Source organism: Trifolium pratense, linkage group LG2 (assembly GCF_020283565.1).
Source record: "Trifolium pratense cultivar HEN17-A07 linkage group LG2, ARS_RC_1.1, whole genome shotgun sequence".
In the NCBI taxonomy this organism is placed as follows: Eukaryota; Viridiplantae; Streptophyta; class Magnoliopsida; order Fabales; family Fabaceae; genus Trifolium; species Trifolium pratense.
The window spans coordinates 25,234,806-25,251,707 of record NC_060060.1 but is presented as its reverse complement, the minus strand read 5'-3'; the positions used below and the strand labels follow the sequence as shown (position 1 = coordinate 25,251,707).

General features: G+C 32.2%; 2 protein-coding genes across 2 annotated transcripts; both read right to left on the bottom strand.

Annotated features, from left to right (window-relative positions):
- Positions 1-5,408: 5,408 nt before the first annotated feature.
- Positions 5,409-9,941, bottom strand: LOC123909720 (39S ribosomal protein L41-A, mitochondrial-like). Its single transcript, XM_045960603.1, has 4 exons — positions 9,805-9,941; positions 8,814-8,977; positions 6,571-6,635; positions 5,409-5,671 (listed from the first exon to the last, which is right to left on the bottom strand). Exons 2-4 carry the CDS (start codon positions 8,956-8,958, stop codon positions 5,615-5,617), a joined length of 267 nt encoding a protein of 88 aa, XP_045816559.1. The 5' UTR covers positions 8,959-8,977; positions 9,805-9,941; the 3' UTR covers positions 5,409-5,614.
- A 2,024-nt stretch (positions 9,942-11,965) lies between these two features.
- Positions 11,966-16,495, bottom strand: LOC123909719 (LRR receptor-like serine/threonine-protein kinase RGI1). The gene is made up of 2 exons (XM_045960602.1): positions 13,152-16,495; positions 11,966-12,832 (listed from the first exon to the last, which is right to left on the bottom strand). Exons 1-2 carry the CDS (start codon positions 16,063-16,065, stop codon positions 12,342-12,344), a joined length of 3,405 nt encoding a protein of 1,134 aa, XP_045816558.1. The 5' UTR covers positions 16,066-16,495; the 3' UTR covers positions 11,966-12,341.
- Positions 16,496-16,902: the final 407 nt, after the last annotated feature.

Here is a 16,902-nt window from a genome sequence, read left to right as displayed (position 1 = left end):
ATTAAACCTAGCCTGGCTAAAACCTAAACGGGAATACAACGTGATCAAACAAACAAGGTAGAACAACCCTAATCAATCTAACAATACAAACAAATAAGATTTTATGCAATATTATATAAGTTTTTCAAGGTAGTTTATGAGAAATCAGCTTATAAAGATACAATTCTTGTTGGTGAAAACTTATCAAAATAACATAAATTTTATTTATTTGAATAAGTTATTTTCATAAACTAAAAAATAAGCTGAATTCAATCGGGCCCATAATAACAAATAGGTTCAATTAACAAGATGATTATTTGTCTTGTTGGTAAGTTGTATGTGTTGTTAACGTATAGTCTGAGTTCTAATTCTAATCCATCATGGGCCAAATTTTATAACGCTCTATACATATTTGCAAAATCATCATAAATACACATAAACTTAACAACATGACTAAAATTGCATGCGAAAAATTAAATTTAGTAATTTTGCAGAGGCAAAAAACTTATTTAACCCTATCAAATATTACCAATTACTAAAAATTAACAGACTTACAATAAAATATTTAAACATATTAAAAATTATAAGTTTTTTTTACAAGAAAATAATTGTATTTAATAATTATATGTATTAATTGTTAAACGGTAAATAAATATTAAACTTTATACACTACTAATATTAAAAAAATTGAAAGGAAATAATAATAAAAAAAAAGTTATTAAAATCATACGTGTTTTTTAAAGAAAAAATATCAAAATGTTGTTAAAAATACTAAAATCATATTATTTTATAGGATATTAAATAATATTTTTTTAAATGGAAATTAAATAATATTAAAATATTTGAATCTTGTTAAAAAAAATGAAAATCTAGATCGAAAGATTTGATGCATGTTTTGATTTATTGTGGGACATAATTAGTGATTACATTTATGTGAAGGATGCATTTGCAAATATTAAAAAATAGGATTTAATATAGAAAGCATAATAAAGAAACAAAATCTGCATTAAATATTTGCCACTTGTTAACCACCTCAGCGATGTACCGGTACACATCCACATAATATGTGTACCGAAGAATTCACCTTAATAATATAAGATCAAATCAATTAAGAAGATAAAATCAAAATCAAAATCAACCAAAATTGGATATGTAAACCTTAAGGAGTTTTAACCAAACGACAGATAAGCAAATGTGGTCTTAGAAGATGCCATGTAAGATTAGAAAAAAATTGGTTGATCAAGAGAATGTCATGTATGAAAGTTTCCAGACATGAATTATCAGTGGGGCTAAATATTTTTAGCATTATCGAAAAAAATTCATTATCATTCCAGTAATTTAGTTAACAACAAACAATATATGAAATTATTACTAATACAACATGTATATTCAAAAAAAAAAGACCAACAGAGCAACAATCCAAAAAATTTCTATTTAAAAACAGAAAACAACAAATTATATCCAAAAAATTACAAAATTCTCGGAAAAAAAGGCTATAACTTATTGAATATATGTTAAATCATACATATTAATATTACTTTTGTTTGATACTTCACAAAATTCTACCTTGGACCAAAATATATAGAACCCAAAATTATACTAGCTTATAGATTATTTTGATAAACCAATTCAATTAGCTTATAACATATGGAGTAATTTTCATTCCAATTTTACTCATATCATCTTACTTGAAAAAATTAAACCTATTGTTTTATGTTAGTTCAATAGTTAATTCTACAAATTCAATTAGTAATCCACAATTTTCAAAGTTGATTATTATAAAAATAAAGTATATAACGTAAAATCATACATTACGTATAACTAAGGATTTGAAATCAACAATAGTAGACTATAAACTAATATTTGCACTAATATTTAAACTAATATGTGTACTAAGAGACTTACAGTCATTAATAATAAACTCTAAACTAATATTTGCATTAATATTTGTATGAATATGTATAAAGAATAACTTAATATTCCCACGTAAGGACGGTGATGAAGGCAAAATCTCCACCACATGCACTTTGGGGCAGGGAACGGGGAAGCTTCCCCGGCACATTCCCGGCCCCGTTGACATCCCTAGTTTCGTTCCTTTGCCACCAGAAATGAGGGAGCTATAGCTTACACGGCCAACTGCAGATTGTCGTCATGGCCCAACAGCACACAAAAACAATGGGTATGTTAGACGGCAACAAAAGAACCAATTCTTAACAAGTTATCATTGATCGAGAAAATATTACGGTGATGTAGAATAATAGATGACGATAGATGGTGAAGCTGCCCCAGTCAGGAAGGATCGAACAACAGAGCAAAAGATTGAACCGCCGATATTAGATGGTGTCATCGCGACTCCAAAGTAGTCGATCACACCTAGGGTACATCACGAGGTTACTAATGAATTACTTGAAATAAGTGTTTTTTAATATCTTTGACATGAAATTTGGAACAATTATAATACACCAATTACAATTTTTGCCTACTTCATTATTTTTCATTTTCACAGTTTTTCTCTAAGAGTGTTCAAAAGTTTTAACGTACAATTCATATACACAACAATTATTTGTCATTTGTCACTAGTCAATTAGTTATATATTTAATATATCTTCTAAATATTCTAAATAAATATTAGAATAACTATAATACACTAATTGTAATTTATTATAAAAACCATACAAATAAAAATTGTTTGTGACTAAAGGATTAGTTAAAATTAATATTTTCTTTAAAGTGGTCGATGAGTTCCCCTAGGACAAATCGTTCGAGGGAACCCAAGTTCAATTGCTGGTAAAAACAATTCATAGCTAGGTTTTACTTTTCTTGCGCCTCAACTCTGAAATATGAAGTCATAAAGTGGAAAGTGGTTTGATTACATACAGTTTGAAAGAAGTTTACAGTACCGATGTATACAAATTAAATGGTGACTCAATTTCACACCAACAACGTATCCTTCTTCGGATGATTAAGTCCTTAAATTGTTGACACGGATGAGTCACTCATATGGTGTTTTTAGCTTTCTTGGCCTCAGTGTGCTTGGTTTGTCTCTTGAGGGTTGTTGTTATTTTCCCTCTTTGGGCTTTGTTTCTCTTGTACTCCTTGTGATAAAGTTGCTTAATAAAATTTTGCCGATTAAAAAAAAAAGAAAATACACACAAATCAATGGTGAAAAAAAAAAAAAAAAAGTCAATGAATTGAAGGGAATGGAAGGATATATTTATCGACAAAGAAGGGAAGGAATGAGAGGATAATTAAAGTGTAATTATTTTTAAAAGGATAAAATATGTTTTCGGTCTCTATTTTTATAGCGAGTTTTGGTTTTCGTCCTTGTAAAATAAAATTATTTGTTTTCATCCCTACAAAATAAATATAAAAAAATGTCATAATTTTACAGGGACTAAAAAAAATTATTTTAGAAATGAAAACAAGTAATTTTATTTTACATGAACGAAAATTAAAACTTACTATAAAAATAGGTACCGAAAATGTAAATCCCCAACTAATTGTGTATGTGCGTAGGTGAGTATGCAATTTAACACAAATATGTAGATAATATATGCGGAATTAGCACAATAAAATAAGAAAACCATAAGATAAAAGTTTAATTTCTCATTTATTCATATAATTATATTATTAAAAACATAATAGAGTAATAGACTATTTTCAAGCCCACATATATTATTTTAAAACTAACAGAAAAGCTACAAAATTTTAAGGTTGTGTAGCCTTCCCAGGAGGAGTTTTGCAACATGGGGCTGGCCTATAGCATGGTAATTCTGGCAAGCAAGCCCTTTGTTGATCCTTTGAAATTTCAGTGCCTTGAGCACCTCCAAGTAGTAGTGTGCTCATAACAGCAAAAAGCAATACCACTAGCTTCAACACCATCTTCAAACAAGATTCCATGTTAACTCAACTTGCTCGATAAATAAAATTAAAGATGTTATTAATTTGTTATGATATTTTAGAGAAAATGTGTACTTATTTATACACATTTTAAAAATATTATTTATACATATTTTTTTCACATTAAGTAATTTATTATTCTTTGTTTGATTTTTTCTAAGCTAAAAAAAAGTATATTACAACAAAGGAAATTATTTTCTTAAAAATAAAAAAGCTTACGGACATAAACATAACGCAATAAAAAATTAGGAAAAAAATAACGAAAAAAAAATCACAAGATAAATTAAAGTGTGTTCCTGGTCAAAAATAATAATTTAAAGAGTGTTAATTTGACCATTTTTAATAGATTAATATTTATAAAGATATTGGTCAAGAAAAAAAAAAGTAGTGATATATCTTTAGAAAAGGAAGAAAAAATATAGTATTCATAAAGATTTAATTGGTATTCTTAAATGATTTCACACTTTCATAGTTATATATAACTTTGAATAAAGTGTTAGGAATATTAAACTTTATTCAAAAAAAAAAAACTTTATTATTTAGGTAGAAAGAAAAACTGGGGGGGGGGGGGGGGGGGGGGGGGGGGGGGTGGGGGACGGAAAAAAACTGGGGCGCGCGCTAAATAATCTGGGGGACACATTAAACAATTTTTATTATTTATGCATGGTGCATAAGGAAAAAACTTATGTACCATAACCACTCTCGTTGGTGGGGGTATCGCATTATATATACATAAACTAATGTTTGAATTCTGAACACTCCAATTATTTACATTTATGGTGGAATTTCTAACTACTAGACTACTAGAAAAAAAAATATTGATCAACAATAGGGTAGTGAATATTTTGACAAAAGAGGGGTTTGTAGTGAAATTTAAATATCTCTTTAAAAAAAAAAAGAGGAGTGTAATTTACTCAAGTTCTTATTGTAGACTACTCTACATTATTTTATAAAATTTGAAAATTCATTGAAGAACTTCAATTGAATTTCTTGAGACAAAATTGATATGTAGAAAGAACCTCGAGTATATGCTTTAAAGTACAAATAATAATTGCTGGTTACATGTGGTCAAAATAAAATTTTGTTGATTACACAATCACATAGCTAAAAATGTCGAGAACTCATATGAACTGTGTTTGATCACAAATAAAAAAGTAATCTTGCTAATTAGTTCTTCTGGAACACTAATTTTTTTTTTATCAAGGAACACTAGTTTTTTTTTTTTTTTTTTACGCAAAACACTAGTTAAAATAACAAAAAAGTTATTTTATATTGAAAACAACACTATATTTTGGATATTTTTAAGACTTTTCACTACACAAATTTCAACGTACTATTTAGTATTTACTATATTTGTGTTTTTTAACTAATGCCCCAATGGCACTAGTTAGCATTTTCCTAATTACGAGATTTAACAATTGAATAAGTGAAATCCAATGATTTTAATATTTTATTAAGCCCTACTAAGATAAATGTGTTGGGATTCCTCGAGCTTAAAATGTAAATGTCACAGGAAAAAGAAAGGAATGTGCTATCCCAAACCACCAAAATGATTGAAAACTAACATCAGAATAGTTAAAATCATTAGCAAAAAAAAAAAAAGAATAGTTCAAAAATCATTCACCATGTTACAAATACGGAATTGATAAGTTTATATCCAATCACAGTATCAGCTGTTTGTGCAAGTCAAATTATTCATGGAGAACAGGTAAGTATTTTAAACTACTGAATTTAGCTATGAAGCCTCGGAGGTCTTCGCTTCTATGGGACATTGGGATACATATGGTTTGAGCTGCAAAAACGACGAATAGTACAAATCAGTAATAGCAAACATATATACTACAGTCATGATAGTTTTTAATCTTATTGTTTGAGAAACTCTCCTCTCTTTTGCTTTCCCTCCTCTTCCCCCAAAACCCTTCCCCTCCAAACTCCCAAACAAAGGCTTTCATTGGTAAACTCCCAAAACCCTTTGCTGCCCTCATCTCCAAATTCACAAAAATCCTCAACACATAAGCATTTGTATAAGCAAATGATCTTGTACATAGCTCATAGTAATTTATATTGAGATGAACGCTTTCTTTGCCTCCTAACCAATAGGAATGATCTTGTGTGTTATATTATATGAACTCTTTCATTGACATTAAATGATTATTGTGAGTTATTAAGCAGAGTAGATATTCACAAAGACTTTCAAAATTAGTTGATTCCTATTTTTCTAACAACAAAAGATAATTTAAATTCTGAGTATTGTGTAAAAAAATTAGTTAATTCCTATACTTTAAATTATATAGGGTACTGTGGCAAAGAACAATGACTCAATTTTCAGATCACTATAGCAGACATTTTAAGTTAGACTGAGCCAACAAAAGCAAAAACAAGTGCGTGAAAAGAGATGATACAATGCAATGAAACAGAATAACACAACGAGAATCGAACATCTAGATTCTTGCTATTCGACTGTCAAAAAAAGGAAGCTGAAGAGAAAATTAGAAGCCATAACTGAATTAAAACTAAGTTATAAAGTTTACACAAGAGGGAGAGGAATTAAAGGAACATTGTCAAATTATATTATCAAGGAAGCAGAAACCCCAAATACCAATGGTTATCCGTGTAAATGTTGATACGGTAAATAAGTAGAAAGAAAACAAGGCAACATAGTGATAAATTAAATAAGTGGAAGATGCAAACCTTAAAATCAGTCAAATCAGGAACTACATAGTTTGGTAACTTTTCCTGCAATATCACATACCCACCTGCAACAATATGCAGGATTGCATTTGAATTAATAGTATAAAAACACTTTAACATAACAAACATGTAACTTAGCAAATTATTTTATAACAATACCTAAAGTGATTCGTGGTTCAACAAAACAGCATAGAAAAGCAATGCTGAGTTTTCTAGATAAGCCTTAAATAATGATTCTACTGTTTAATAAAGTCGCATTTACTAACTATGGACATCCAGAACATGAGAAGCAACGTAAATTATTACAGCTTACAAGGTCTGCAACTTCCTAAAGTTTGAGATAGAAATGCAAGTAATTTCTTTCAACAAAACCAAAATTATGATAAAACAAAACCAAAATTATGATAAGGGTAAGGGTAAGGACTATCAATCCTATTTTGGCTTCTTCAAAAAAAAAAAAAAAAAAAGGGGGACTATCATTCCTCAGTAAGATAGAGTGAAACGCAAGTAAGCATCTTTAGTCCTTTAGCTCTCAGGAAATACCTTTAGTTCATGGGTTATTGAAGTCAGAGATTGAATTTATCTATTTTAGAGCAAGATCAAAAGCAAGTCTAATTAGCTTTGCAATGAAGGTTGACGGGTAGCCGAGTTCATTGATAATGTATTTTTGTGTATATATTAAAATAGCTAATTAAATTTTTCTGATATAAATGTTCAACAATATTAGCCTAGTTATGCCGTTCAAAAAAAAAAATTATTAGCCTAGTTATTTATACCCCTTATGTTTGAACTTTGGCCACTTCAGCAACACTTCATCTGGCTTTCCTCCACTAAAGAGATGGGAACCAGAGCCAAATAGTTTTTCCCTTGACTAACAAATTGCCAAATTCTAACTCCTCAAAGATATTCATATGCAACAAATAAATATAAGATTATTACAATAATAACAGCACTGGAATTTGAAAGTTTTTGAAAAATATATCTTTTTTATCATTATATTGCATTAAGTTTTTAATTTATTCCTTTATCTTTAAATTACACTAGATTTATTAAGGGGGAAAGTTACAACACAAATGGTGTTTAGGTAGTAATATGCTTAATTTAGAAAATTACAATGAAAAGTGCAATCTCCATATATCGAGGGGTAAAATGCATTTGAACCCTGAAAAAGACACAAATTCCACCGGAAAACATGTATAATATTTATTGAACAGTGAACCCCTCCACCTTATAATTACAACAATAAAAAAGATGTAAGCCAGCAGATCAAGATCTCAACAATCTCTAGCACCAAGTTTTAACACTGAAGTCACTACTTTGGCTAATCTAATCAGCAAACATCGTCAATGAAGACAACGCCCCTTCCAGAAGCCATTTACCATTTCGATTCTCTACTTGTGAGGAAGAGGATAATAATAAAAACAGCGATGCTATATCTCGCGAGACAATTGCTCACGAATTTTCACGAAACACTATATTTTATACTTATTTCCTAAAATGATTCACAAAAATAAAATAAACCACGTTTTGTTTATGTCTGACACAATTAAAGACCCTCCTTCCACAAATAGAGTGAGTGATTTAGTGGACATGTCAACAAAATCGGTCAAGCGGTGGAGGAATTCAGAAACCAAATAAGAAAAATGATTCTCCAAATGAGGTGAAGTTTTAATAAAAAGATTTCATGTAAATGTCCAGGAAGGAAGAAAGTCATATGCCCAAACAAAAGTTCATTCACCTCACCAGTGGAATTAAAATGAGTTTTATTTTAACTACATTTCTGCAAGAATATGCTTTATTTTAACTACTTTGCTTCTCATCATGATGTTATATCTTCATGTAATTTCTGTGCTGGTACTACCATGGAAGATGAGGTGATCATAGTTTTGGAAGTATCGATTTTGGAAGAAGAAAATCAAATCAATTGGAATGTAAAACGCAGGAGCAAGAAACGCAAGTTGCACTAACAACTCATTTGCAACTCTCTCGTGATATTAACTCTCGGGAGATGAAGCATTTTCCTAATAAAAATTGGTGACCAGTATGCACAATCAACAAATGAACAAATCTGCCCCATTTGTTCAAAAACAAGTATGTCATACAATCAAGTAAGCCTAAGACATAGAGTTTAGAGATAGTAATAAAATGTTGGACTAGTACAAAAGCATGTTCTATAGTTCAATCTTAAATGCTCCTAAAAGAATTTAAAAACAGACAAAACGAATTCAATTGAAGAAACAAACCTTTGCGAGTGTTGAAACCAGTGGGCTTGCAGTTCTTTCCCTTGTAATAACCTCGAGGAGCGCGTTTTGGTGATAGAATATCAAGTGAAGATGTTCGCTTCCTTCGAAATGCCCTTCCTATTCCTAAAATTAGCCCCAGAGGCATCTTCTTCTTCTATGAGAGACTGAAAATACCAACAATCACCATCAGCGAGCACAGACACAGCGCAATCAAGTAACATATGATATGACAGAATATAATAAAATTAGTTTATGAAAATACAATCAAAACTCATTCATCCTAAACGTTTTTTTTTACAGAAATAATATTTAGCATTAGATAAGATAAATGAAGTACACACATAGAGACACAATGTGTTAGGACATTCCCCATCCACATTCTAAAAATAACACAAACAATTAAGCCAACTAAGCTTTGAGTATCAATAAACTGAGAAAATAGAAACCAAAAGAGCAATACCAAGCCAATAACTTAATCCAAGCACCCAAGCAACTTTCTTCCACAAGTGATAAGTGGGTTGAGGAACCACAGTCTTCAATAAATCTATCCAATTATGGATCATTTATTTGGCTTGTGTACGCACAGGTCCACTATACGGGTTCTCGAAATTTGGTAAACTCGCCACATGTGAATGATTCATTTGTTGAGTGGAAAAGAAGAGAGGCTGGTTTGGTGCAGTAGATCCGTGCTCAAAACATTTTCCATTACATTCAGATATCTTTGGGGCTTTACATCAAACACCATGAGAGCAAACTTAAAATAGACTAAACTTAAACACACAATACAAAACATATAAAAACAATGCATAATAGAGATGAAGGATTGAACATTATGGAAGTTGGTGGTGGAACAAGGAAAGGAGACAACAGAGATGGTAAATGATATTAAATTTAAAATTGAAGCATACATGAATGAGTTCAGTCAATCACGATATCGATGGAATAGCATTTTCGCGAAGAAAAAAAAGGAGAGGAAGAAAAGAAGGAAAACCTGAAGTTTCTTCTTCCTACGGGGAGCAACGAGTCTGCGTTTTCCGGCGAGTTGTATGAGTTCAGTGGGTTTTGATTCTGGAAGAAGAAAGGCAATGAGTTCAGTGGTTGTTTTGATGGACCTTCTCAGTTGAGTAATGGGCCTCTTCAAAAGGTTGGGCTTCGCATTACAATTTTCAGAGGATGTTTTCTCTTCCCCCTCCCATGAATCTTTTATACCCCCAATATTCCAATTTTGCCCTTGCAGAAAAATTCGGTTTGCAAAAACCGAATTTTTACTAGTGCAAATTCAGAGTAAATTTCGGTTTTTAGAAACCGAAATTTGTTTTCAAGGCAAAAAAAAACTTCGGTTTCTACGAACCGAAGTTTTTTGAAGGGCAAAATTGGAAATTCAAGGGGATAAAAGATTCATGGGGGATGGGAAGAGAAAACATCTTTTCAAAGAGAGTATTTCTCGCATGCCCAGCTCTTTTTCATTTTTTACTAGTCAGTTATTTAAGGAGCATAAGTTATAAAATGAGAAAAGAAAAGAAAAAAAACATCGTCTGCTACTTAAACAGCGGACAGTGTTTACGGCGCTACAAGAAACACTCATTTACCAAACTATCATTTTTTTTTATCCCAAAAAATACTATTAGGTTTGTAATCTTTTTTCTTTTTTTGAGAAAAATCTATATTTTTTTTGTTGTTGGTTTGTAATCTATATGGTATAATAAAATATATATTATAATAATATATGAAGATAAATAAAGTTTTCTTATTAAATTCTAAAGATTTTTTATTTCATTCAATAATAGTGTTGGCAATGGTTATTTGTGTTAACGTGTTTTAAGTTTGTCACTTCTACTAAAGCTCTATTTGGTAAAAACACTTAACATGAAAAATTTGACATACTAATTGTGATATCAAATATATATTTAATATCAGATAAGCTAATTGTTAGAGTATAAATTTAGATGTTTTCTCTCCCAACCCCCCTCAATTCTTTTCTACCCCTGAATTTCCATTTTTGTCCTTGGGGGTACTGCGGTTTATACGAACCGAAATAAGCTGACATGCTGATAAATTTCGGTAACCACTTACCGAAATCTGGGACATTTCGGTTCGCAGGTACCGAAACAATTATTTCGGTAAACTTCTACCGAAAATGGCCTAATTCCAGCGACCAACGTACCGAAATCTAGAACATTTCGGTTCGCAGATACCGAACAAGCTGACGTTCGTTTTTTGTGTACCGAAAACGCTAATGTTCGGTTTGCAGTTACCGAAATGGTCTAATATTTGGCTTCGGTGAATACGAACCGAAGTTTTTTAGCAAAAATGTTTAAAACCGCAAGGGGCAAAATTAGATTTTTGGGGGGTAGAAAACAAATGAGGGGGGTCGGGAGAGAAAACATCATAAATTTATAGAGAGTTATGAATTAAGGACGGAATTGGACTTACAGGTAACAAGTAGGGCTTGAGTCCCCACCCCTCTTGTCCATAGTTAAAGATGTTTCTGAGTTTTCCCCCATGGCCATTTGTTTGAGCCTTTTGGCCTTTTTCTTTTTATTGCATTATTTCTTTCATCCTTAATTATAAGTAATTTTTTTTTTCTTCTATTTATTGAATAAACTAATATATCTGGTCTTCATAGACCGGATTCACAAGTTATTCAATGAATTTAAAAAATGAATATTTGTTTAAAATTAAGACCGGAGGGAATAAACTACACAAATACTCATTCCACACTTCTAATGAAAAGGAAACTCCATTTTAACTTCTATCTTGTTAGACAGACGAGGGGATAATTTTACTTAGAAAGAATTAGAAGGAGAATGGTCTACTATATATGTACTTAGGTAAAAGACCTTATAACTAAGTTGAGTTACGCAGTTTCCCAGTACCTTTTTTCACAAAGCTAACAAAATATTGTATGTTCTAACAAAAGATTTTTTTCTCCAATAAGAAAATGAACCAAAGAATTCATAAAGTAAGTCTAGATTATGGAAAAGTGGGAGAAATCTGGTGAGTTGTGTTGAAGAATAACAACTGTATATATATATATATAGCAATGGTGTGAAAATTATCTCAGAAACACATTAGATTGACTATTGTAAAGTCTTGTGAGTTGTGTGGAAGAATAACAACTATGCTATAGCCAAACACATTAGATTGACTGATTACTGTAAAGTCAGTAGTCCAATTTAAGAGACAATGGATACTACAAACAAGTATCAAACTCATTATTTGAAATCAATAATAATAGCACAACATTGGTTACATTTCATTGCTATGCTAACATGATCATAATTTGAACTTTTACATTGGTAAGTTCAAACTATTTAGATATGATCACACATCACTCACACTCCCAAAAGCCACACATTTGTAGTTTCTGGATCTATTTGTTGAATTTAATTCAACTATAACAAAATTTACATACACATATAAGCTATAACAGAAGGATCATTGAGAAAGAAAGTAATAATAATAAGAAGAACAAGAAGCTTATACTATTCTTAGCTAGCTAGAAAAACATATCATATCACTAATTCATCATTTGAAACTCAGCTTGGAACTTGAAGATGAATGAAGTAGTGAAGACACAGAGAAACTTGTATTATTGCTTTTTGTATTCAATGTTTGCATCACTGATGCATTTGAAGATGTTGCAAGAACTTTTGCATCATTTGCTGGAGACCCTTTTAAAAGCACATCAAATTTTGCATATTCTTCTCTTTCATGCTTTATCTCTTTGAGCATTGCTGCTATATCTCTCATTGTTGGTCTTTCATCAGGAGATGAATTTACACACAATAGGGCTATTCCTAATGCTTGGATCATTTCTTCTATTTCCGATTCCGGTCTTGAAAGTAAGGTAGGATCAAGTACTTCAAGACCTCTTTTCTGTCTCACCCAATCAACAACATGTAAACCATCTGGTATTGTTGGATCTATTGGTTGCTTGCCAGTCAAGACTTCTAGCAAAACTACACCGTAGCTATAAACGTCGCTCTTCTCCGTGATCTTCATCATATAACCATATTCTGAAACAAATTCAATATGTTAAAAAAAATTATCTAAAATGTGTTGGAACAAATGAGATTTCAATCATGTGCAGGCAACTATATGAATCTTTTTAAAACAAATTGTTTAAATTTGTGGTCCGCAACCGCAGTTGCAGCTGTAATATAATGGTTCGTGAGGTCTACACAACGGCATCACAATTGCAACTGCGGCCGAACTGGCCACATTTTGCAGCAAAATAAAGATTTGCAGTGTAACTAGAACCGCAATATAGAACCGTGATTCCTCGTAGTAACAAACAAGTAGAAATCACAAAGATATCGAGTTAGTCACACTAACCTGGAGCAATGTATCCATATGAACCAGCAACGGTATTGGAAGAACGACCAACATCACCATCATCAACAAGCTTAGCTAAGCCAAAATCCGCAATATAAGGTTCAAATTCAAGGCCAATTAAGATGTTATTGGCTTTAATATCTCTGTGGACTATTGGAGGAACACAGTCATGATGTAGATACGCGAGTCCTTCTGCAGAACCTAACAGAATTCGGAACCTAAGTTCCCAATCCAGAGAATTTCCAGTCCTCTCATGAAGTACACTGCTTAAACTTCCATTTGGCATATAATCAAAAATAAGCAATCTTGTTTTCTTGTTCCAACAACAACCTAAGAACCTAACAATGTTCTTATGACGAATCGAACCAAGACACTTGACTTCAGCCGAGAATGAATCTCGAACTCCACTTTTGTAATCCTTCAATGTCTCTCCTTCATCAACTGTTATAGGCCACAGTTTCTTCACTGCAATGAATTCGCCGTTATCCATTTCACCTCGATAAACAACACCGGAACATCCCCTGCCGATTATATTCCTATCAATCAAACATCTCAGTACTTGTTCAACTGAAAAGTTTAGCTTCTGGAATGGTATGAATTGCCATGGCCATGAGTCTCCTAATTCCGAATCATCATCTCGAATGGTTCTTCTTGCTTTGACCACAGCAGTTATCCCCATAAGTATCATTACAACTGTTAATGCTATCAGCAGTCCAATTGCTAGCTTAATCCTTCGCGATTTCCTTACCTCGTGCTCATTCAACGCCATATCGGTCTTGCTAGAATCCTTTACAAAACATAGTTCCTGACCTGAAGTGCAAAGTCCTTGATTTCCGGTAAGGTCTTTCGTTGTTAACTGTCTGAAAAGCTTGTTATCTGGAAGATATCCTGTGAACTTGTTGTAAGAAACATTGAGGGAAACAAGGTTATCTAGCTCTGCAAGAGTTTGCAAATCTCCTTCTAACTGGTTATGTGAAATGTCTAAAATGGAAAGCTTGTTAAGAGCAGATATCTGAGGTGGTATTGTTCCACTTAGTAAATTGCAACTAAGATTGAGAGCGATTTCTAGAGCTTCGATTTGGCCTAATTCGGCCGGTATGCTTCCAGTGAGCTGATTGCTACTAAGATCAAGAAGTTGGAGATTTGAACATAAGCTTACCGATGAAGGAATTGGCCCAGAAAACAAGTTATTCCCTAAGATTAACTTACTCAGAGAAACAAGACGACCTAAACTCGCCGGCAACGGACCTGAAAACTTGTTAAAAGAAACATCCAATACCTGAAGCGACGATAATGACGACAAGGAATTAGGAAGTGAGCCTTCCAAGTTGTTAGTACTGAAGTCAATCATTTGGAGTTGTATGCAGCTTCTTATTTCATCGGGAACCGGCCCAGAAAGCCGGTTCCCAGAGAGATCTAAAAAGTTTAAATTCTTAAGACTTCCTATGGTCTTAGGAATGCTTCCAGTAATCCTATTGTTTCCAAGCCTCAACCTTATAAGTGACATGCAACTACCAATTTCTAATGGTATAGAACCAGATATATCATTTGAAATCAGAAGCAGTTTTGTGAGGTTTTGAAGCTGAAATAATCCAGAAGGAATACTACCAGTGAGTGAATTTCTAGACAAATCAAGTGCTTGAAGCTTACTACAGTTTCCTAAACTTGAAGGAATGCTTCCTTCAAGCTGATTCTGCCAAGCAAAAAACACTAAAAGATTTGACAACTTTCCAATCTCAGGTGGAATCAAACCTGAAAGCTGATTTGTATCAACTTGCAACTGTTGAAGCTTTTCAGCATTTGAAAGAGTTGAAGGAATAGAACCAGATACATTATTATCACTAATCATAAACTCTTCAAGCTCTAAAAGACCTCCTAAAGATAAAGGTATAGTACCAGATAAAGAATTCAAACTTAGATCAATGTTTCTCAAACTTGAACAATTACCAATCTCATTTGGAATAGCACCAACAAGACCATTCTGCCATAAAAACAACTGTTCAAGCTTCTTTAGCTTACCAATCTCTGATGGTATAGATCCTGATAAGCTATTTTCATATAGAAACAAATCAATAAGTTCAGAACAGTTACCTAACTCTTTAGGAATTTCACCTGATAACATTGTTGTATAAATTGACAAAGTTTTAAGCTTTTGAAGTTTACCAAAAGAAACAGGTAAAGAACCTGATATTCTTGTATCAGCAAGACCTAAAACTGTCAAATTACTACATTCTCCAATCTCTTCTGGAATCTTCCCAATTATATCTTTGTTTCCACCTGCTCTAAGGACTTCGAGTTTCGACAACTTTCCAAGCGAATTCGGGATGATTCCACTTAACTGATTATCAAAAAGGTGAAGATTTCTGAGACTAATGCAAGTACTTATCTCATCGGGAATTTTTCCGGTAAGTTGGTTCGAATTCAAAGACAAGTTCACTAGACTCTCTAACTTTCCAATACTTGAAGGAATAGAACCAACAAGATTGTTAAAGCTAAGATCAATAACAGTGAGTGAAGAACAATCACCAATGTCAAAAGGAATAGTTCCAGTGAGATTCGAATCCGAAATGACAAGTTTGTTAAGATAAGGAAATGATGAAAGATTAGAAGGTATAGGAAGTTGAAGAGGAATGGATTGAATATTGATTTCAGTTACAAAAGAGAGTGATGAACATGTTATGGAGGTCCATTTGCATGGATTAGTATCATGAATGTTCCAGTTAGAGAATGATGAAGGTGGTTGTGAAGATGAACTATGAAGCCATGTGAAGAGAATTGTGGCTTCATTGTTAGAAGAAGAGAAAGAGAAACTAAAAAGAAGTGTTGTTTGGATGAGAATAATGATACTAAAGAATGAAGAAGGAGAAGAAGAAGAAGAAGAAGATGAGTTAAGCATTGAAAACAATGAAAACATTTGCCTCAAATTCCAAACTTTTCTTCTTGGGTTTGTGTCATTGGGTTTTGGTGCACTCTTTCACTTGTGTTCTCAGTAGTGAGCTTTCTTTGTTTGAACTCAAACTCAGAATAGCAATTAGTTTAGTCTCTTATTCTAAACAAAGCTTAAAAAAAGAACTCGGATCGGTTGCGGTAATTATTCAACATACTTTCGTATGGTTTTGAATCTCGACTATTGATTTGAAGTCAGACGATTTAGATTATAGATTCATTGTATTAATGTATTAATTTTAACTGATCTCGACCACTGATTTAGATTAAACGGTTGAGATTAATTAATCTGTGATGCATTAAAATGCAGCCAATGTGATTCTGATTAAAAAAAGACCACATGAAGTTGGTTGAGAGTAAACTAAAATAAAATTAATTGCCTAGAGATTTGAAAACCTGCAGAAATAGCACTACACCACCACACCTAAAGATGCTTCTTTGTGGCTAAGCAAAAACATTAGAATAATGAAACTTTGCCAGGTGGTGTTTCTTGCACTTAAGAGAGGTATCTTATTTTAATTTTCTCTGCAATGCATTGTGTATGAATATGATTTTTTTTGTGCTTGTTTATTGCTCAGTTTAGTACTTTCTTGGCCCCCTTTCTCATATTTAATGTTTAACAAAATTTTGTAGAGGAAAATATTTTCAATTGCTATGTATGTCATAAGATTTAGAGATACTTTTATTTCATGTATGTATCATCTGTTTGATTTGATATTTGGTCATGCAAAATTAATTTGTGATCAGCAGAACTTCTTTTTTGGTGTTTGGCATTTATTGACACAGTAATTCAACTGTTGAGTCC